We start from the raw sequence: 22,309 nt of genomic DNA, 5'->3' as shown, positions 1-22,309 counted from the left end.
GTATTTACCTTAATAGTCATAATATATATAGCAGTTCATGACATCCAGTCTTACAAATTTCAAAACTCCGCCATCTCTCTCCCCACATCCACCACTGCTGGCGGCTCACCTCTAACTGCGCAACGCTACGCGCTGTTAACAGCCAGCTGCCCAACACTACAATGGCAGACAACAATGCAAACTAGCCACAGACTGCACACAGCACAGCCAGTGATTTTCATACAGAGCGCTACGTGGCGTTACCAATAAGAAAACCTAAACAGCCTACTTACAATTGTATTTCGTTAATATTGAAATGGACCTTTTTCTATGGTTAGAATATTGTGGCGATGTATGGTGTTACTCCTTCTCTACATATTCATCCTTTTCTGCGTCACATTTTGCCCAATGATGAATGACTTGGCGGAGACCCTGGTTGTTCAGGAAGCGCTCCATCTCGAAAATCACGTCGTCCTTATGAAAATGTTTGCCACGCAATGGCTTCCTCATAATGACAAAGATATCATTGCATAATACGTTAGGAGAATGAACGGCTTACACTCACCGTCGTGAGACCAACTGAGAAGCTGACTCCATGTCACAAAAACTGACAACGACCGGAAGAGCGGTGTGATGACCCCGTAACCCTCCATATTGTATGCAATGACGCCATTATCAGAGGATGACACGGCGGTCGGTCGTTACCAATGGGACCGTCATGACCTGCGGATGGAATTTCTTACCACGCCATGGTAATCCGAAGAGACTTACCATAACCTCTTCCGATGACGGTCGGGTCGGCACCTTTTCGACATTGGTGAATCCTCATGTTTTCAATATTAATTTGCTCGTTTCCGCCTATGTTCAGCACTCGTGCATGGCTGTTAGGCAGCTGAAGCAGTTATCTGGATTGGCCCGACACAGCCGCAACATTTCTACTGTAGCCTCTGGTCGGTTGGCTGTTTGAATGTGTGTAAGCAGCTGCGGAACCAATGGGTGTCGACAATTGTCAACGTTAAAAATGTAATGCAAGTTGTTGAAAAATGATCCATGACCTGTTTTCAACTTCTTTCCCTATCGCCTTTATTCTGATGCGCCGGTGTTCGACCACCATGGCCTGCACTCCTCATGCGACCCTCGAGTCGTCACAGAGGGATGGTCTGTCACTTTTTTCTTCAACATTCAGAGTTGTTTGGCTATATTGGAAGATACTGCGCAAACTAACCATTGTAAATGCATCGTTACTGTATACTTCCATCAACTCATCAGGTATTATTACAGCATCAGTTCACATGACTGACACCGAAACTGTACAGTTTCAAATGGCTCTGAGCACTATGGGACTCAACATCTTAGGTCATAAGTCCCCTAGAACTTAGAACTACTTAAACCTAACTAACCTAGGGACATCACACACACCAATGCCCGAGGCAGGATTCGAACCTGGGACCGCAGCAGTCCCGCGGTTCCGGACTGCAGCGCCAGAACCGCTAGACCACCGCGGCCGGCTGTACAGTTTCATCTTCAGATGTGCTTGTGGCGCTCCAAATCAGCTGAAATCTGAAGTACATAAAGTGATCCAAAACGTAATATCATCAAAAACCAGTACTACTGTAATTATAAAATATACCAGTTCTTGTGTGAGTACTGTAATACTTTATCCCTACATTAGAACAACCGCTTTTCGGCATCGTTGTGTTCTATATCACTTGATTTACTTCAATAGTTCAGCTGAACTGGACTGACGCAAACACGTCTGAAGCTGAAATTGTATAATTTCCAACTCGATCGTGTGAATTAAATGTCATCAATAAAAATAGGTGACTGGGCTGTCCAGTAACAGTATATTAATGTAATACAGCAGAAAGCCCGTAAGGTTACATCTATGAAGACGAATTACACCAAAATTTCTGTAAGGGGCAATCAAAAAGTTTTAGTTCGAAGCACGTACAATCCAGAATCGGTATGCCAATCACGCAAAATCACCTTTAGCATCAATCAATATTTTACGTTCATGTAGTATTACAATCGTCAAGGCAGATGTTTCATCAAACTTGCTGGAGTGCCGCGATCTAGGCAACCCGGCTAACACTGCGGGAGAGCAGAATATCTACTTCGTAGGCGCTACCCACTCAAAGAGATCCGACTGCCAGAGCAAACCAAGATACACTCCTGGAAATTGAAATAAGAACACCGTGAATTCATTGTCCCAGGAAGGGGAAACTTTATTGACACATTCCTGGGGTCAGATACATCACATGATCACACTGACAGAACCACAGGCACATAGACACAGGCAACAGAGCATGCACAATGTCGGCACTAGTACAGTGTATATCCACCTTTCGCAGCAATGCAGGCTGCTATTCTCCCATGGAGACGATCGTAGAGATGCTGGATGTAGTCCTGTGGAACGGCTTGCCATGCCATTTCCACCTGGCGCCTCAGTTGGACCAGCGTTCGTGCTGGACGTGCAGACCGCGTGAGACGACGCTTCATCCAGTCCCAAACATGCTCAATGGGGGACAGATCCGGAGATCTTGCTGGCCAGGGTAGTTGACTTACACCTTCTAGAGCACGTTGGGTGGCACGGGATACATGCGGACGTGCATTGTCTTGTTGGAACAGCAAGTTCCCTTGCCGGTCTAGGAATGGTAGAACGATGGGTTCGATGACGGTTTGGATGTACCGTGCACTATTCAGTGTCCCCTCGACGATCACCAGTGGTGTACGGCCAGTGTAGGAGATCGCTCCCCACACCATGATGCCGGGTGTTGTCCCTGTGTGCCTCGGTCGTATGCAGTCCTGATTGTGGCGCTCACCTGCACGGCGCCAAACACGCATACGACCATCATTGGCACCAAGGCAGAAGCGACTCTCATCGCTGAAGACGACACGTCTCCATTCGTCCCTCCATTCACGCCTGTCGCGACACCACTGGAGGCGGGCTGCACGATGTTGGGGCGTGAGCGGAAGACGACCTAACGGTGTGCGGGACCGTAGCCCAGCTTCATGGAGACGGTTGCGAATGGTCCTCGCCGATACCCCAGGAGCAACAGTGTCCCTAATTTGCTGGGAAGTGGCGGTGCGGTCCCCTACGGCACTGCGTAGGATCCTACGGTCTTGGCGTGCATCCGTGCGTCGCTGCGGTCGGGTCCCAGGTCGACGGGCACGTGCACCTTCCGCCGACCACTGGCGACAACATCGATGTACTGTGGAGACCTCACGCCCCACGTGTTGATCAATTCGGCGGTACGTCCACCCGGCCTCCCGCATGCCCACTATACGCCCTCGCTCAAAGTCCGTCAACTGCACATACGGTTCACGTCCACGCTGTCGCGGCATGCTACCAGTGTTAAAGACTGCGATGGAGCTCCGTATGCCACGGCAAACTGGCTGACACTGACGGCGGCGGTGCACAAATGCTGCGCAGCTAGCGCCATTCGACGGCCAACACCGCGGTTCCTGGTGTGTCCGCTGTGCCGTGCGTGTGATCATTGCTTGTACAGCCCTCTCGCAGTGTCCGGAGCAAGTATGGTGGGTCTGACACACCGGTGTCAATGTGTTCTTTTTTCCATTTCCAGGAGTGTATTTAGATTTGACGTCACCGATCAATCCTGCTGCATTAAATGAACACACGTTGTTTTAGCACCTCATCAACAAACTTTGGGGAGGGGATAGGTCACACACTAATGATCAGCTTTTGTTAAGGTACGTATCCTTTCTACACAGTTATGTCCACTGATTAAGGTGCACTGGACATCCTACGCCAGACTTTATGGTTAACACATCGTAAGCTGTTGTTCTATTTTGAAGCCGTGATTATGAAACTTATTAGTTGTCGTTGTTTTCACCTGAGTTACTGGAAACCACATGGATTAAGAAGAATTTAAGCTGTATGAGATAATTATGTGGGCCGAGAGAAAATGAAACAGATGATAGTCTCATCACCGAACAACCATTTCCTAACTAGGTTATATAAGCGCTATAGTATTCCTGATGCAATTTATAGACACTTTGATAAAAAAAGCAGTCTCCGTCCTAGGTAATTAGTTGGATACCTCGGGAAATGCTATTATTGAACTTACGTATTTGACACTGATTTATGACGTTCTTGTACATACAGAAATCACCGCGTTTTTGAAGCCGGAGTCGAACGTAGGGACCGAGATAGGCGTGCCTTGATTAAGACAATGCACTCGTATTCGTGAGAGACGTGTTACAAATCCCCGTTTGATTTCTCTAGCTCGCATTCTCCGTGTATTTCTGAGTCAACGTGGGGCGAATTACTGCATGATTTGTTCAGAAACGCTGAATCTGGTTTCCTAACCCATTCTTGTCAAGTTCGAGTTTGAGCACCTACGCTACTGACCTCGATGTCGACAAAACTCTCATCTGTTTTTTCCACCTTTCTTCGTACGCATGCTGTTTAATAACAATAACCCAATCTTATATTATCTCACATAAATGTAAGTATGACGTCACCATAACCACATTATGGTAGTGAAGTGTAGAGTAACTGACGGCACACCGCACGGTGGTGGAGAACAACGAACAGCGGAATATTCATAGTCTTATATGGTCGTTTGATGTCAAATGTCAATATGAGATATGGAAGTTTACTGGCTGTTCATCCCGTTAGTGATAACAGAGGTTATTTATTTGGAATTAATCGAAGGAAGGTTGAATATAACTACAATTGCAAAAAAAGTTACGTATTACTACAAAATGTATTTTTGAAATAATTTATTTTCTTCTATAGTGTAACATACTCATTATATAACTGTGGAGATATTTGTAAGAAATGTGTCTGATACGAAAAAGTGCTCCCGTCAGAGAACATTGTTCTCATCTTCTATTTAATTAAATCATTTAATAATTGGTGCTGAACGCCATATTTTCTCCATAGAATTTGAAATTATCCTTAAGATCTTTCAGATCAGAGGCGGAAGAAAAGGGAAAGGAATTGAACCTTATATGAACCACTAGACGAACCAATGTCTTAAGATTTGTTAAATAAGAAGCTTTAGAACTTCCTCAGTTTCCAAAGACTAATTAACAATATTTTATGAGGAAAAAAATAATATATGTTCGTGAGCGTATTACTTAGCGTGCACCTCTGTGCTTAGTTGCAGACGAGCGACAAAGAGAATTCGACGTCGGGCCACCAGTTGCCGCCTCCGCAGCAGTGCCAGTATACCGTTCCTCGGCAGGAGAACAGCGACACTGACAAGGTTAGTGATCAGTACTTTAGTACCCACGTAGAAAGGACGAGGGTAGTTTTATGGCACTGTTTAGTGCGGAATCGTTAGTTATCGAGTAGTCACTTGTCGCAGGATAAAGCCATACACGTCTGCTTTTCAGTTATTTTTACACCGATGCTCAGGCAACAGTTTTTCCTTTGCATGTGCAAATAAATATAAATTTGTTTACCGCGATCATTACAACATCGTAAAAATTATGCATACCATATTTTTCGTACTAATTGTTTACTATTATTTACGTTACCTGCGTTTTTCCCCTAAAAATATCATTTCGTACCTGCGTATAAACGTTCATAACTTACCCTACATCACGTGCGAAAGAGCTGTTCGTAAGTTACCTCATTAACAAGGAATCGAAAACTCATAGTCGTCTTCTAGTTAAAATTGTGACTGATTGTTCCTTTTAAAAATAGTGCCTTGTCAAATACCGTACATTTTGTGTCACCACCACAATATTTCCGGAAAGCGTTCGCAAGAGTGGTGAAATAACAGAAATAATAGTGAAAATAAGACCATCATATAAGCTATTAATAAGCTTTCTCACAATCTCGTAATTATCTCTGTTTTTACAAGCGTTATCCAGCGTACAGGGTCTACTGCTTTTGTAATACAGTCAATTATTTTAACTTTGCGGCCGGATGCCCTTGCTGTAGCCACAGTCGGCAGTTAACCTGAGAGAACGAAATGATACGCGGCAACTATCTGTGACTCGGATAAACTCTGTTCCGCATTCTATCGTAATTTAACGATTTGTGTATCTTATTTCCTGATTTGGAGATTGGTGACCAGCCCTGCGTTAGCCTAAACAAGTGTGGCAAACTCCCTGAAAACCACATTCAGGCTGACCGATATACCAGGCCGATAAAAATCAAACCATGGTATGGGTTCGATCCCCATCTGGTTCACCTCTCTGAGTTGGAAGCTAGGGCGCTGCGCGTTGAGCTGTACGGACAGGTCTTTCTTGTAACTATCTACAGCTTAAAAATTTATTGCATACGCTTCATAGTATTAGCAATGCTTTGTTTTAAACATAGAGACTTCGGTAAAGCCAGCATACTTTGCGTTGCAACGACGCCACCTGCGAAACACATGAGCAAAGGAATTGGAATGGTAATAACAATACTAATAAAATAATAATAATAAGACAATGTCTTGGAGAAGGCGGCCTTGTCACGCCGAAAGGTAAGTGGCATTTTCAGCTCTGTATTACTACTGGGACATTGGCGAAGATGTACTAAACGAGCATTCTGAAAGCAAGTCAAGCAATTTCTTTAAAAGTTTCGAAACAATATTTCTCTATTTTCAGGTAACACATTCGTATGTAATCATCACGAATGTAATTGTTTCGTCACACACGTCTTAGCTCTCAATATAGTCATAATCATTATCATATATCACTCTGTACTTATAAAGGATTGTATTGTCGTGTGTATCTTATGTTCCATTATCTTAGTCATAAACATTATAAAGTAGACCACTTCTGCAAAGCCTTTTCCCGTGTATCGGTAAAGAAAATGGTTCAAATGGCTCTGAGCACTGTGGGACTTAACATCTGAGGTCATCAGTCCCCTAGAACTTAGAACTACTTCAATCTAACTAACCTAAAGACATCACACACATCCATGCCCGAGGCAGGATTCGAACCTGCGACCGTAGCAGTCGCGCGGTTCCGGACTGAAGCGCCTAGAACCGCTCGACCACCGCGACCGGCATCGGTAAAGAGCTTCACTACTTGCGTAGCTATATTTCATTTTTCATTACGCCATCATCCAGAAATTTCTAACAGTGGAACTGTGCGACATTCAGAAATCGTTTGATCAATTCCTACCGTTGTTAAATGTATATAGAGTCAAGAAAAAAATGCCACTTTGAGGTCGGCATGCGATTCCTCATCCATTCATTCAAGACAAAAGTTTATTTAGCATAATCATACCGGGTGCATTCTGAAAACACATGTCTGAAAACGAGGAGCGGCTACACTGTCACATCATGCAGCGCTTAGGAATACGCAGAGGAATGTGTGTCACTCCACACTACCGTACTAGCCGTCGTAGCTTACTGAGACGACTGCTGGGACATCAGACTCACATCCACCAGGGAGCTCTTCGTCGTCATGTTCTTTTACAATTTTGCAGACGTCCATTCTCTAGTTCTCGTCGTTTATAAGCCGGACATCATTTTGTCACGTAACAATGGCCTGTCACTTTACAGTGGGATCCGTTATACTACATGTATGTATCTACTAACTGCGCCTTGCACAATCATATTGTCCTGTCACGTTCATTTTAGTAGCTTTCCGATGGATGTACAAACGATGGATACCTCGGTATGCTTTTGGTGCTGGATGCATCCAATAACGAAGCTGCTGCTGCTGCTCGTGCGTATGCCGCACGGTACCCGCAAAGGCGCCATCCGGATAAGAATGTGTTCGTCGGCTGCAACAACGCCTTCGTCAAACCGGTTATTTTCGTCCACAAGTAATGGACAGTAGTCGTACAAGGACGTACTCCACAAGCACAGGACGCGATTCTTGAAAGCTCATCAATCACCTCGGCGAAGTCCGCCCCGATAGCTGAGTGGTCAGCGTGACGGATTGCGGTCTTACGGGCCCGGGTTGGATTCCGGGCTGGGTCGGAGATTTTCTCCGCTGAGGGACTGGGTGTTGCGTTGTCTTCATCATTTCAACCCCATACGGCGCAGGTCGCCCAACGTGACGTCCAATGTAATAAGACCTGCACCAAGGCGGCCGGACCTGCCCCGCTAGGGGCCTCCCGGCCAATGACGCCAAAGGCTCATTTCCATTACCTCGGCGAAGTACCAGTGATATTGCAAGGCAGTGGCAGATGTCTCAAAGGCTGACTGTCGAAGTGTTACACAAGAAGAACTGCATCCGTAGCATTACACATTGACTCAACGCCAGCGGGCAAAAGACCGTATTCGACGAAAATAGTTTTGCGAATAGCTTCTGCACCAAGTGGAAGATAACGAACATTTTACAAATTACCTGATATGGATTGCAGAATTCAGTTTAACTCGCGAAGATATTTTCAACTTGCACAGCAGCCCTTCTTGGTCGGAACACTATCCACAGGGCACCAGTGAACTCGGCTGTAAGGCACGCCTTGGCATATACCTGTGGTTATATATATGAAGATGGTATCTGTTCTTTCGGACATGTGCTTAAGAACAGATACCATATATATATAAGCCTCACCGGCCATTTGACCATCTTCTTCTGTGCGGATGCACAAGCAGTGCCCGGAGTACTCTTACGGGAATCGGCAGTAAAGCCGCGAGTAATGAGTATAATGGGCAGGATCACTATGAATACAGTGCGGGACAATAAGTTGCGAATGTGGGTCTCACGGGAGGCGTGCCAGAGATAAATCCCTACATTCGCACTATCGTCTCTCTCCTCGGTGGCTCAGATGGATAGTGTGTCTGCCGTGTAAGCAGGAGATCCCGGGCTCGAGTCCCGGTCGGGGCACACATTTTCAACTGTCCCAGTTGAGTTATATCAACGCCTATATGCAGCTAGGGATATTCATTTCATTGAATTTCATAAACCTGTGGGGCGGAATTGTGGGAGCAGTGCTTTTTGGCCCACGTATCGTAAGCTTCTCCACAATACTTTGTCGGGCGCGTTAGAAAACTTTCCACCTGGTATTCGACAACAGCTATGGTTTCAGCTAGAGGGTACACCGCCAACTTTGGAATGAACGTGCGTAACTATTTAAATGAAATGTTTCAAGGGAATAGATTGGTCGCAGTGGTGCCACGTTCATGCAGCCACGTTTTCTGGACCTTAAGTCACTAGATTTTATTGTGTGGGGACACAAATCTTCGACTTTGGTGGGTGCAGGCGAGTTGCGTAGAGTCCCGCGACGAACAATCCAGCAAATGCCGAAGTTTTGGCAAATGCAAGGTGGTCGCTTTGAACGTTTTCTCTAAAGCGTACATTGCTCGTGCGTGTACTTACTATCTGTATGAAAATAAGTCTGGACGTCAAACGTGCCAAATAGAATTATTGTGCGTAGCATAATGTGCAATCTAGTGTAGCCTACGTATTGTATTTTTTGTACCTCGTTGGATAAAACGATATTACTGTATCCACTATTATTTTCTGTTGGCTTTATTTGTGTCATGAACGAAACAAAGTGCTCGTTTACGTCCATAAGAAGTTTACGTTATGTCTTAATGTTAAAATAAAGGTAACAGTAGCAGAAAGAAATACACGAAGTACCGCATTGTGGAGATATAAATTGGATACAATTAGATGCTTTAACTGAAAAACAACAAGTTTTAGCGAACACGACTCGAACATTGGTGGGTCTGCATGTTGTTCCCCACTGTATTGCCTCGTCTCAGTGAGCTAGTGGAACAGCCCCGGCACAGCACAGAGTTCTTGCTGCCTGTTCTCGGCAACATTGAAGGCAGTCAGAGCGTTGCCAGAGCCTCGTGTTTTAAATCTCATTTCTGGTGAACCTAATGGCGGGACTAGGTTATGCTAGATACACTTTCTTCTTCAATTGAGATGAGGGATCGCATGCCTACAGCCAAGTGCGACATTTTTTCTCCATCCTGCATATATAAATTGAAGTCACTTCCTCGCGTTCGTCTGTATGTGCAGGCTAATCTCAGGAACTGCTGTAGGGATTTTAATCCGCTTTTCATTAATAGATAGAAGGATTCATGAGGAAGGTTTTTGTGCATAATTTATAAACATTTCGTAGAAATTGTCTGAACTACGATGAATTACAGGTACGTTATGAGAACGATGCCGTTGCCACTTAGCGAACAAACTCGAGAGGGCAGCAGCACTTCGAGTTTTCAGAAAGCGTGAACTAAATTGTATCTAGAGTTATGGTCTAATGGTAGACAGTTTGGCTATAAACCATATGGCTATAGGATCAAATCCTGGCTGGGCCAATTTTTTCACTCTGCCTTTAACCCTAGCATTCACCTCTCAATGACGTGGAGGATTCAACAAAAATGAAACGTGCATCGAATATCGCCTTACACTGTAGCTCGTTTTACCCAGTTCGATAACTCGTTATGGACATACAAGTCGCTTAAGTGATATCCAATTGAATGCAATCGTTTGAGAAAAATCATGTGAGTCCAAAACCTGCGATTTCAATTATTTATGCATAGAGTAAAACGCAGCGTGGCATGCAGCTTTACTTTGTTTATATAAAAAAGTTTTGCAACAGCGCAACAAATGACTCTTCTTCAAGCTTCCTGCTGCTCTTGAGTCGAACATAGATTCGCAGGCGATACACTGCGTGGCAGTACGAAAGATATTATTTGTTTGGACAGTTTCAAATTATGCAGAAGACTGGCAACCGAATTTCCAGTGGTGAGAAAGACATTTAGGCCTATTAAAGATCATAAGGACATGGACATAATCTTCTTGAATGGAATTCAGTAAGTTCTTTTGCCCCCCCATGAACCATGGACCTTGCCGTTGGTGGGGAGGCTTGCGTGCCTCAGCGATACAGATAGCCGTACCGTAGGTACAACCACAACGGAGGGGTATCTGTTGAGAGGCCAGACAAACGTGTGGTTCCTGAAGAGGGGCAGCAGCCTTTTCAGTAGTTGCAAGGGCAACAGTCTGGATGATTGACTGATCTGGCCTTGTAACAATAACCAAAACGGCCTTGCTGTGCTGGTACTGCGAACGGCTGAAAGCAAGGGGAAACTACGGCCGTAATTTTTCCCGAGGGCATGCAGCTTTACTGTATGATTAAATGATGATGGCGTCCTCTTGGGTAAAATATTCCGGAGGTAAAATAGTCCCCCATTCGGATCTCCGGGCGGGGACTACTCAAGAGGATGTCGTTATCAGGAGAAAGAAAACTGGCGTTCTACGGATCGGAGCGTGGAATGTCAGATCCCTTAATCGGGCAGGTAGGTTAGAAAATTTAAAAAGGGAAATGGATAGGTTAAAGTTAGATATAGTGGGAATTAGTGAAGTTCGGTGGCAGGAGGAACAAGACTTCTGGTCAGGTGACTACAGGGTTATCAACACAAAGTCAAATAGGGGTAATGCAGGAGTAGGTTTAATAATGAATAGGAAAATAGGAATGCGGGTAAGCTACTACAAACAGCATAGTGAACGCATTATTGTGGCCAAGATAGATACGAAGCCCACACCTACTACAGTAGTACAAGTTTATATGCCAACTAGCTCTGCAGATGACGAAGAAATTGAAGAAATGTACGATGAAATAAAAGAAATTATTCAGATAGTGAAGGGAGACGAAAATTTAATAGTCATGGGTGACTGGAATTCGAGAGTAGGAAAAGGGAGAGAAGGAAACGTAGTAGGTGAATATGGATTGGGGCTAAGAAATGAAAGAGGAAGCCGCCTGGTAGAATTTTGCACAGAGCACAACTTAATCATAGCTAACACTTGGTTTAAGAATCATGATAGAAGGTTGTATACATGGAAGAACCCTGGAGATACTAAAAGGTATCAGATAGATTATATAATGGTAAGACAGAGATTTAGGAACCAGGTTTTAAATTGTAAGACATTTCCAGGGGCAGATGTGGACTCTGACCACAATCTATTGGTTATGACCTGTAGATTAAAACTGAAGAAACTGCAAAAAGGTGGGAATTTAAGGAGATGGGATCTGGATAAACTGAAAGAACCAGAGGTTGTAGAGAGTTTCAAGGAGAGCATAAGGGAACAATTGACAGGAATGGGGGAAAGAAATACAGTAGAAGAGGAATGGGTAGCTTTGAGGGATGAAGTAGTGAAAGCAGCAGAGGATCAAATAGGTAAAAAGACGAGGGCTAATAGAAATCCTTGGGTAACAGAAGAAATATTGAATTTAATTGATGAAAGGAGAAAATATAAAAATGCAGTAAATGAAGCAGGCAAAAAGGAATACAAACGTCTCAAAAATGAGATCGACAGGAAGTGCAAAATGGCTAAGCAGGGATGGCTAGAGGACAAATGTAAGAATGTAGAGGCTTTTCTCACTAGGGGTAAGATAGATACTGCCTACAGGAAAATTAAAGAGACCTTTGGAGAGAAGAGAACCACTTGTATGAACATCAAGAGCTCAGATGGAAACCCAGTTCTAAGCAAAGAAGGGAAAGCAGAAAGGTGGAAGGAGTATATAGAGGGTCTATACAAGGGCGATGTACTTGAAGACAATATTATGGAAATGGAAGAGGATGTAGATGAAGATGAAATGGGAGATACGATACTGCGTGAAGAGTTTGACAGAGCACTGAAAGACCTGTGTCGAAACAAGGCCCCCGGAGTAGACAACATTCCATTGGAACTACTGACGGCCTTGGGAGAGCCAGTCCTGACAAAACTCTACCATCTGGTGAGCAAGATGTATGAAACAGGTGAAATACCCTCAGACTTCAAGAAGAATATAATAATTCCAATCCCAAAGAAAGCAGGTGTTGACAGATGTGAAAATTACCGGACAATCAGTTTAATAAGCCACAGCTGCAAAATACTAACACGAATTCTTTACAGACGAATGGAAAAACTGGTAGAAGCGGACCTCGGGGAAGATCAGTTTGGATTCCGTAGAAATACTGGAACACGTGAGGCAATACTGACCTTACGACTTATCTTAGAAGAAAGATTAAGGAAAGGCAAACCTACGTTTCTAGCATTTGTAGACTTAGAGAAAGCTTTTGACAATGTTGACTGGAATACTCTCTTTCAAATTCTAAAGGTGGCAGGGGTAAAATACAGGGAGCGAAAGGCTATTTACAATTTGTACAGAAACCAGATGGCAGTTATAAGAGTCGAGGGACATGAAAGGGAAGCAGCGGTTGGGAAGGGAGTAAGACAGGGTTGTAGCCTCTCCCCGATGTTATTCAATCTGTATATTGAGCAAGCAGTAAAGGAAACAAAAGAAAAATTCGGAGTAGGTATTAAAATACATGGAGAAGAAATAAAAACTTTGAGGTTCGCCGATGACATTGTAATTCTGTCAGAGACAGCAAAGGACTTGGAAGAGCAGTTGAACGGAATGGATGGTGTCTTGAAGGGAGGATATAAGATGAACATCAACAAAAGCAAAACGAGGATAATGGAATGTAGCCGAATTAAGTCGGGTGATGTTGAGGGTATTAGGTTAGGAAATGAGACACTTAAAGTAGTAAAGGAGTTTTGCTATTTGGGGAGCAAAATAACTGATGATGGTCGAAGTAGAGAGGATATAAAATGTAGACTGGCAATGGCAAGGAAAGCGTTTCTGAAGAAGAGAAATTTGTTGACATCGAGCTTAGATTTAAGTGTCAGGAAGTCATTTCTGAAAGTATTTGTATGGAGTGTAGCCATGTATGGAAGTGAAACATGGACGGTAAATAGTTTGGACAAGAAGAGAATAGAAGCTTTCGAAATGTGGTGCTACAGAAGAATGCTCAAGATTAGATGGGTAGATCACGTAACTAATGAGGAGGTATTGAATAGGATTGGGGAGAAGAGAAGTTTGTGGCACAACTTGACCAGAAGAAGGGATCGGTTGGTAGGACATGTTCTGAGGCATCAAGGGATCACCAATTTAGTATTGGAGGGCAGCGTGGAGGGTAAAAATCGTAGGGGGAGACCAAGAGATGAATACACCAAGCAGATTCAGAAGGATGTAGGTTGCAGTAGGTACTGGGAGATGAAGAAGCTTGCACAGGATAGAGTAGCATGGAGAGCTGCATCAAACCAGTCTCAGGACTGAAGACCACAACAACAAACAAGTTCTTTTGTATGAATTAGTATAATTTCGAAATACTTCCACAGATGGTTCATGGACTCATTTCGAAATATGACAATTTCAGACCGCCAATTTTTGTTTCCCTCAGATCACCAGTCGCATTTCGCACTCATAAGCCTAATTCACTTCAAATTCTTCGGACAACGGGAAGGGAGTTACTCAACTTTGAAGCGCCGTAATAAATATGACCAGTGAAACCACCTCATCAGACGGATGTGATGTGAGACTCAGTGCATACTAAGCTTCACAAGAGTATTGTTGTAAGACGAACTAAACATGTAGTTAAGCGTGTTTTTCCTTATTTTTTCTTTTGTTTGTGTCACGTCAGCCAGCCTTCGATACATATTGACTCACTCATCTAGACATATACCCATGATTCGCAAAGATTACTTGCATTGGTTATAAACATATTACTTAGATCACGATGTGCTCCCACCATTGCCATGAGTGCCACTCCAGACGTCAATTCAATATGGAACACATAGCACTCACACCTGTAGACAAGTTTCCTGGTGTGCATTGCTTGCATTTGATAAGTTTTAAGAAAGCGATGATATTCATTAAACGTTGTTCTGTGAATTTTACTCGCGGCTCTCCAAACAAAGTACACCATGCCAACGAAGTCGTCTGGCCGGAGGTAATTAAGATTGCAAAATCACAGTTTGATGTAAGCACAAGATAAGTCTTTGCAAATGTAAAATGCTGGTGCGTTAATAACCCTGAAATGCTGGTACATTAATAACCTGTGTAACCGCCAGAATGTTGAATGTAAGCATGCTAAAATGCTTGAATTGTGCTGTGCAACTGCCAGATGTCAGTCTGTGGGATTGAGTTCCATGCCTGTTGCACTTGGTCGGTCAAAACAGGGACAGTTAATGCTGTTTGTGGATGACGCTGGTGTTGTCGCCCGATGATGTCCAATATGTGCTCGATTGGAGACAGATCTGGTGATCGACCAGGCCAAGGCAATATGTCGACACTCTGTAGAACATGTTGGATTACAACAGAGGTATTTGGGTGAGCGTTATCTTGTTGGAAAACACACCCTGGAATGCTGTTCATGAATAGCAGCACAACGGGTCGAATCGCCAGACTGACGTTTAAATCTGGTTTCGCAGGACAGAGCGGATCAGGTTGTGGAAAGGGGCCAAGGTCAATTACTGTTAGTTATACAAGAACACATACAACTTTATTCCTCAAACCAAAGCACAGTTTTCTCTTTAAAACAACAAAGATCAATTCACGGCTGAGGGCCCAAGTAACTTCTCCAGAATAAGTTTAAATGATTGTTTTTAAAACACCAGGATTTAGAGTAACGGCTGAAGGCCTTAACTAAAATTACAATATCTTCCCGGCTAAAGGCCGAAATAATATTTCAGATCAGCTAAGGAAATTGTTTAAAAGCCAAACATTTACAAATTGCGCCTAAAGGCCATATTAAGGAAAATTCAAGTTAATTCTTCGACTGAAAGCCAATTGAAAAAGTTTTCTTTACATAATAAAAGAGAGACTTTAAAGATAAGCTGTTACACAGTACAACAGAAAAACAGCTTAAGAAAACTTGAAGTATCTTGTCGGCTGAACGCCCAAACAATTACTCAAGAATAATTAAAGACAAACTTAAGATAAACATTTTCAGAACACGACTGAAGGCGATTTCAAGAATTCAAGATAATTAAAGAGAAACCTTACAGACAGGGATTTACATATTAAAGCCACAGATTCTGAAATAAACGCGGCTGAAGGCCTAAATACAGAGCAACAAGAATTTTCAATGAAACACAGCTGAAGACCTAATCTTAACGTTGTGATGAAGTTCAGCTGAAGGCCATATCCTAAACATAAAACAGACAATATCAATTCACGGCTGAAGGCCTGGCACAGTACCTGCGACCAAATAAAATGACAATCACAAACAACAAACAGTGGTGCTCAGAAGTGTTCCAAGCGTCGGCCTGGGGAGGAAACTCTAACCACAGTTTAGGTGAGACAGACAGCCAAGTGTAACACTAAACAATCGGGTTGCAGCACGACCTACTGACGGCTGACTAACCAACCAACCGCTTAATTAATTCTCTTCCGCCCGACCAACAGCACGACAACCAAAGATATCAGCGAAGACAAGGATCGCAGCAGGATTGTGTCTTAATAAATGGTGTATAAACACAGTCAAGGTACAATAAACACTCAAAGAGAAAAAAGAACAACACCAAGCTGTCAAACTACATGCCATACCAGACAGCATCAACCCAGCGAGGGAAACACACTGCTGCAAAACTACGCTAACGACCAGGGCAGGTAACGGGAACTTTAACGGCCACAAGGCAGAAGATACCGCTGGTGCACTTCACTAATAAATTATAATCGTTTCAACGGTTAACCACCACACAGGGAGATGGCTGCAAAATTTTGCTGACTCCAACACACCATCACGCTGCTCCTTGTGGGGACAGCCCAGGATGCAACAACCGGCAATCTGAAGAGATGTCACAACGGTTGAGCTTTCATGACAGGTTCACTGATTACTCAACTCCAGTATGCAGGTGCGGTGGGCGACGAACTGAGCAGACCAGAAATCGCATCTAGTGCCACACAACTCAGACCACACGTGCACGCCACCAACGGTGCCGGCCTGATCGCACGACGCAGAGACTTGCTCGCCGCTCCGCCGCAACGGACAAACTGCCCCACACACACCACGATACGGAAATATAACTGCCACACCAGAGAAGTTACGGTAGTAACTGCCATTGACGGGGGCCAATGAGCAGTTCGTTCAGGTAGTAACTGACGGAGGAATAAGACGCCACTCGATGGTGACAAAATGGCCAAAAGGAAAAATGGCACTAGCGCGAGCCGATATAATTTTAATTAATAGTGTGTTTATACTGGTTGCTGGTGAGGAGGAAAGTTAGTTATTAGTATTTTATTAATGATCTCATTCACAAGCAGTCATGTCACAGTCATCACAGTCGCTCAAGAAAGTTATAATTAAGCTTTACTTGTTTAATCAGAATCGGACGATGACTCTCCTTGTCCGCAGTCTCGATGATTCGAAGTGATCTGCAATCCTGTGTAAATAAAATGTCTTGGTTTTCTTGCGCTGCGTAGTCAGTCGGGAAACCTCAGATCAAGCGGAAAGTTTGCTTTGATAGAGTTTAGTTATCCGATGAAATAATGGAGCTCTTGGATCTAATGATTACAGATTCGTTTCCAATTCATCGGAAGTTCTCTTCTGATTACCACCTCCGTGCAAATTTCCAATTAGAGAATACATATATAATGAAATTCCTTACACACCTTTGATGTACATGCTCAGTATATACAGGGCTATTACAAATGATTGAAGCGATTTCATAAATTCACTGTAGCTCCATTCATTGACATATGGTCACGACACACTGCAGATACGTAGAAAAACTCATAAAGTTTTGTTCGGCTGAAGCCGCACTTCAGGTTTCTGCCGCCAGTGCGCTCGAGAGCGCAGTGAGACAAAATGGCGACAGGAGCCGAGAAAGCGTATGTCGTGCTTGAAATGCACCCACATCAGTCAGTCATAACAGTGCAACGACACTTCAGGACGAAGTTCAACAAAGATCCACCAACTGCTAACTCCATTCGGCGATGGTATGTGCAGTTTAAAGCTTCTGGATGCCTCTAAGGGGAAATCAACGGGTCGGCCTGCAGTGAGCGAAGAAACGGTTGAACGCGTGCGGGCAAGTTTCACGCGTAGCCCGCGGAAGTCGACGAATAAAGCAAGCAGCGAGCTAAACGTACCACAGCCGACGGTTTGGAAAATCTTGCGGAAAAGGCTAAAGCAGAAGCCTTACCGTTTACAATTGCTACAAGCCCTGACACCCGATGACAAAGTCAAACGCTTTGAATTTTCGGCGCGGTGGAGATCATGATCAGCAATTCAAGTCATGTCCTCCACGCTCTCCCGACTTAACCCCATGCGATTTCTTTCTGTGGGGTTATGTGAAAGATTCAGTGTTTAAACCTCCTCTACCAAGAAACGTGCCAGAACTGCGAGCTCGCATCAACGATGCTTTCGAACTCATTGATCGGGACATGCTGCGCCGAGTGTGGGAGGAACTTGATTATCGGCTTGATGTCTGCCGAATCACTAAAGGGGCACATATCGAAAATTTGTGAATGCCTAAAAAAACTTTTTGAGTTTTTGTATGCGTGTGCAAAGCATTGTGAAAATATCTCAAATAATAAAGTTATTGTAGAGCTGTGAAATCGCTTCAATCATTTGTAATAACCCTGTATTTTCTTGAGTAGCATACAATATATTTTCAATTTCTTTCTTCCAGTAATCTCGATAGCAAAATTACAATTATTCAATGCAGCTATTCGGCACGGAGAAGATCCTAGAAGTCCCCTCAGCACACCAGAGAGAATATTACAAAGAGTAATTATGCGCTCATGTAATAGTAATAGTACTGTACTACTTTGCGCGTCGATTCTGCGATTATATAGATGGTCAAGTAGGAAACGTAATTCACTCACAGAATTGTGTAGGGATAATTAGTAGAATATATAGAGATATTACACCGACCACGGCTCAGACGTAAAATTTGCAGTCATGTTGTGTGAGATAACCACGAGAGAGCACCTGTTACCATACGAAATTGCACCCCAGACCATAGCTCCAGGTATAATGTGTGTCTAGAACCCAGACAGGTTGGTAGGAGGCCCAGAGCTGCTCTTCTGTCCAAGACACAGACATCACTGGCACCGAGGCAGAACCAGCAGCCCCCCAAGCTGCCCTGAAATGGGCTCTCGCTTGACACCACTGACGCTACGAATTGCGCTGTTTTGAGCCCAGTGGAATGTACGCTACAGGGCGTCTGGCTCGGAGCTGTCCTTGAAGTAACCGATTTGTAACAGTTCGTTGTCACTGTGATGCCAACTGCTACTCAGATTGCTGCAGTATGATGCGCCAGAGCCATATGCCGAATGCTATGGTCTTCCTTGTAGACTTAGAGAAAGCTTTTGACAATGTTGACTGGAATACTCTCTTTCAAATGCTAAAGGTGGCAGGGGTAAAATACAGGGAGCGAAAGGCTATTTACAATTTGTACAGAAACCAGATGGCAGTTATACGAGTCGAAGGACATGAAAGGGAAGCAGTGGCTGGGAAGGGAGTAAGACAGGGTTGTAGCCTCTCCCCGATGTTATTCAATCTGTATATTGAGCAAGTAGTAAAGGAAACAAAAGAAAAATTCGGAGTAGGTATTAAAATCCATGGAGAAGAAATAAAAACTTTGAGGTTCGCGGATGACATTGTAATTCTGTCAGAGACAGCAAAGGACTTGGAAGAGCAGTTGAACGGAATGGATGGTGTCTTGAAGGGAGGATATAAGATGAACATCAACAAAAGCAAAACGAGGATAATGGAATGTAGTCGAATTAAGTCGGGTGATGTTGAGGGAATTAGATTAGGAAATGAGACACTTAAAGTAGTAAAGGAGTTCTGCTATTTGGGGTGCAAAATAACTGATGATGGTCGAAGTAGAGAGGATATAATATGTAGACTGGCAATGGCAGGGAAAGCGTTTCTGAAGAAGAGAAATTTGTTAACATCGAGTATAGATTTAAGTGTCAGGAAGTCTTTTCTTAAAGTATTTGTATGGAGTGTAGCCATGTATGGAAGTGAAACATGGACGGTAAATAGTTTGGACAAGAAGAGAATAGAAGCTTTCGAAATGTGGTGCTACAGAAGAATGCTGAAGATTAGATGGGTAGATCACATAACTAATGAGGAGGTACTGAATAGGATTGGGGAGAAGAGGAGTTTGTGGCACAACTTGACCAGAAGAAGGGATCGGTTGGTAGGACATGTTCTGAGGCATCAAGGGATCACCAATTTAGTATTGGAGGGCAGCGTGGAGGGTAAAAATCGTAGGGGGAGACCAAGAGATGCATACACTAAGCAGATTCAGAAGGATGTAGGTTGCAGTAGGTACTGGGAGATGAAGAAGCTTGCACAGGATAGAGTAGCATGGAGAGCTGCATCAAACCAGTCTCAGGACTGAAGACCACAACAACAACAACATGGTCTTCCTTCTCGGTAGTGCTACGTGTCCGTTTGGAGCCCGCTCTTCTTACAACCTACCTTCTCGTGACCACCACTGCCAGCAATCGTGTATAGTGGCTACATTCCAGCCAAGTTTTGTACAATATCGCAGAACGAACATCCAGATCCTCGTAGCCCTATTTTACGACCTCGTTCAAACTCAGTGAGGTCTTGGTAATGGCGTCTTTGTCGCTTAAAGGCATTCTTGACTAACATTAGTTCACGACGTCCAATCCCAAAGGTAACTAAGACTCTCGACCGTTAGAGCGTGTGTTTAAAGCAAACCTGATATTCAACCTCATACCAGCGCTACTGGCGAAATTTGATTTAGACTTCGTCTTTCAGGTGTAGTAACACGCCTACGAACTTTCGTTTGCGCGTCACGACTCTTTTTGCGGTTGCGATTTCTTTTCCGTCAATGTCTATTTTTTTCATTTGAAGATAAAAATGTGATTTTGTTGTGTTGGCAGGTGTGCGCGACAGGGAACTACCTGCAAGGTCTCGACTGCGATTTGGATGGACTGCTGCGTGGCTGCTACCACCACCAACTCCTCTGACTGTTCCTGAAGACACATCTCTGCCACTCGCCAGGGCTGCACGCTGAAAAGCGTACCCGAAGTCACCTAAGTGGACATATAGCTTTAGCATCAGTGACGGTAGAGGCAGCAGGTCATATGAAGAGGACCGTGCGTGGGAATACGTGAAGAAAGACGACGTTTCGTCATAAAGCCAAGCGTGCTTAGCGTATGCGGTAGAAGAGAAAACTTAGAACGTCAGAAATAACGGAGAAGATGATCGCACACTCTTTTTGGAAAACTGCAGTTTGCGATTAGGCTCTTAGTGTATCTTTTAGGGACACGACATTTTCGCTTCGCTAGTCACCGTGCCGCGCACATCACCATATTTTGTCTTAGTTCGTCGGTATATAAACACTTCTAGGAGCGTTGAATATCTAGTCATCAAGCGCTTGTCACAAGCCACGGTATGTTTTCTATTTAAAAGGCGTTTCACAGATGTCTCACTTTCGCAATGCCGGGTGGTTAAGAGACAGTCAGAACAGTACTTGATGAGAACTTTAAGAATACACAGAATTTTTGTCTTCTGATTTCTAGAGCGAGTGTCTCAGAACTTCCTAGTGTAGAATGCAGAACTCGTCCCTTGATTAATGAAAAGCGCAATTACTTTAACAGTTTAGTTAATTACAGTGCAAAATGCATTTTGGAATTGCTGAAAGTGTAATTGGTATCAGCAATAATGTTTGTAAAAGGAAGTAAGCGTGTGGCTTAGTGATAGGAAACCTGTGCTTATTAAAGATAATAACTGCTGCATATGTCAGCCATTCTATGTAGGCGACGGCCTGTCATTACACATACCTCCATGATTTTGTTTCTTATTTATATTTTTCTAATACTTTTAATCACTACCTCTAAAGGTAGAGCGGACTGTTGGAGTCGGACTTTTCATCCAAATACCTATAACGCCAGCTGGCAGTGCGGCAGAGTGAGTCGCAATTGCGAATATTTAAGAGGCCACTATCAACTTCAGCATTTCCTTTGTAACAAAGGGAGACCCGCGAAAACATTGAAGGGAAACAGAGGATGTAAATCATTTTTAACATAATTCTGGGTCAATATGAAAGCCTAGTGTATGTGTAGGAGTATTTGTTTACTTGTATACACAGCAAAGTCTATGACGCTCGTCATGTGCAGTGTAAATACGTCGCTGTTGGGGCTATGATTCTATTCGTAGTTCAGAGAATACATACATTTTGTCGGAAATTTCTCTGCGTAACCACCGTGCTCTCATATCTCTCTGAACAAAATAAATGCCTACCACTGTCACGAATTACTGTCGATGAAAGAAAGATCATTCAACGTTTCTTATTTGAACGCCTGCATCGTCAACCAAAGACTCACAAATCTGTTTTTAAAAGTATTGCTAGATATCTCAGGTTTTAGACTTCTGCTAGTTAGTTCTCCAGCTGTTGCTGCACTAATCTTTTCATCTCTGCACGTGTAGTACATCCAACGTCCTCAGTAATCTACGACACTACTCTTCTCCACCAAAAATACAAACTGAGAAAAATTCAGGTTTCATGCTCGAATAATTGAAATAAAACTCCGAGAGATGCTTAATTTTGCGGAGAATTCGTAACTAATTTGACTTACTTGATGCCTTATCATATACCTTATGACACATCTGAGTATCTGATAAACTTTTTCGTATAAGGT

General features: G+C 43.5%; 1 protein-coding gene across 1 annotated transcript in view; it reads left to right on the top strand.

The window, feature by feature from the left end:
• Window positions 1-21,370, top strand: part of LOC126199493 (uncharacterized) — a 124,094-nt gene extending 102,724 nt beyond the window's left edge. Inside the window, exons 4-5 of the mRNA XM_049936415.1 lie at window positions 5,109-5,213; window positions 20,549-21,370. Of these exons, the coding sequence (XP_049792372.1) occupies window positions 5,109-5,213; window positions 20,549-20,635 (192 nt within the window). The 3' untranslated portion in view covers window positions 20,636-21,370. The remainder of the gene's footprint in view (window positions 1-5,108; window positions 5,214-20,548) is intronic.
• The last annotated feature ends 939 nt before the right edge of the window (window positions 21,371-22,309 follow it).

Source organism: Schistocerca nitens, chromosome 8 (genome assembly GCF_023898315.1).
Source record: "Schistocerca nitens isolate TAMUIC-IGC-003100 chromosome 8, iqSchNite1.1, whole genome shotgun sequence".
In the NCBI taxonomy this organism is placed as follows: Eukaryota; Metazoa; Arthropoda; class Insecta; order Orthoptera; family Acrididae; genus Schistocerca; species Schistocerca nitens.
The sequence above is the reverse complement of the archived record's forward strand: the minus strand, read 5'-3'. Positions and strand labels throughout refer to the sequence as shown.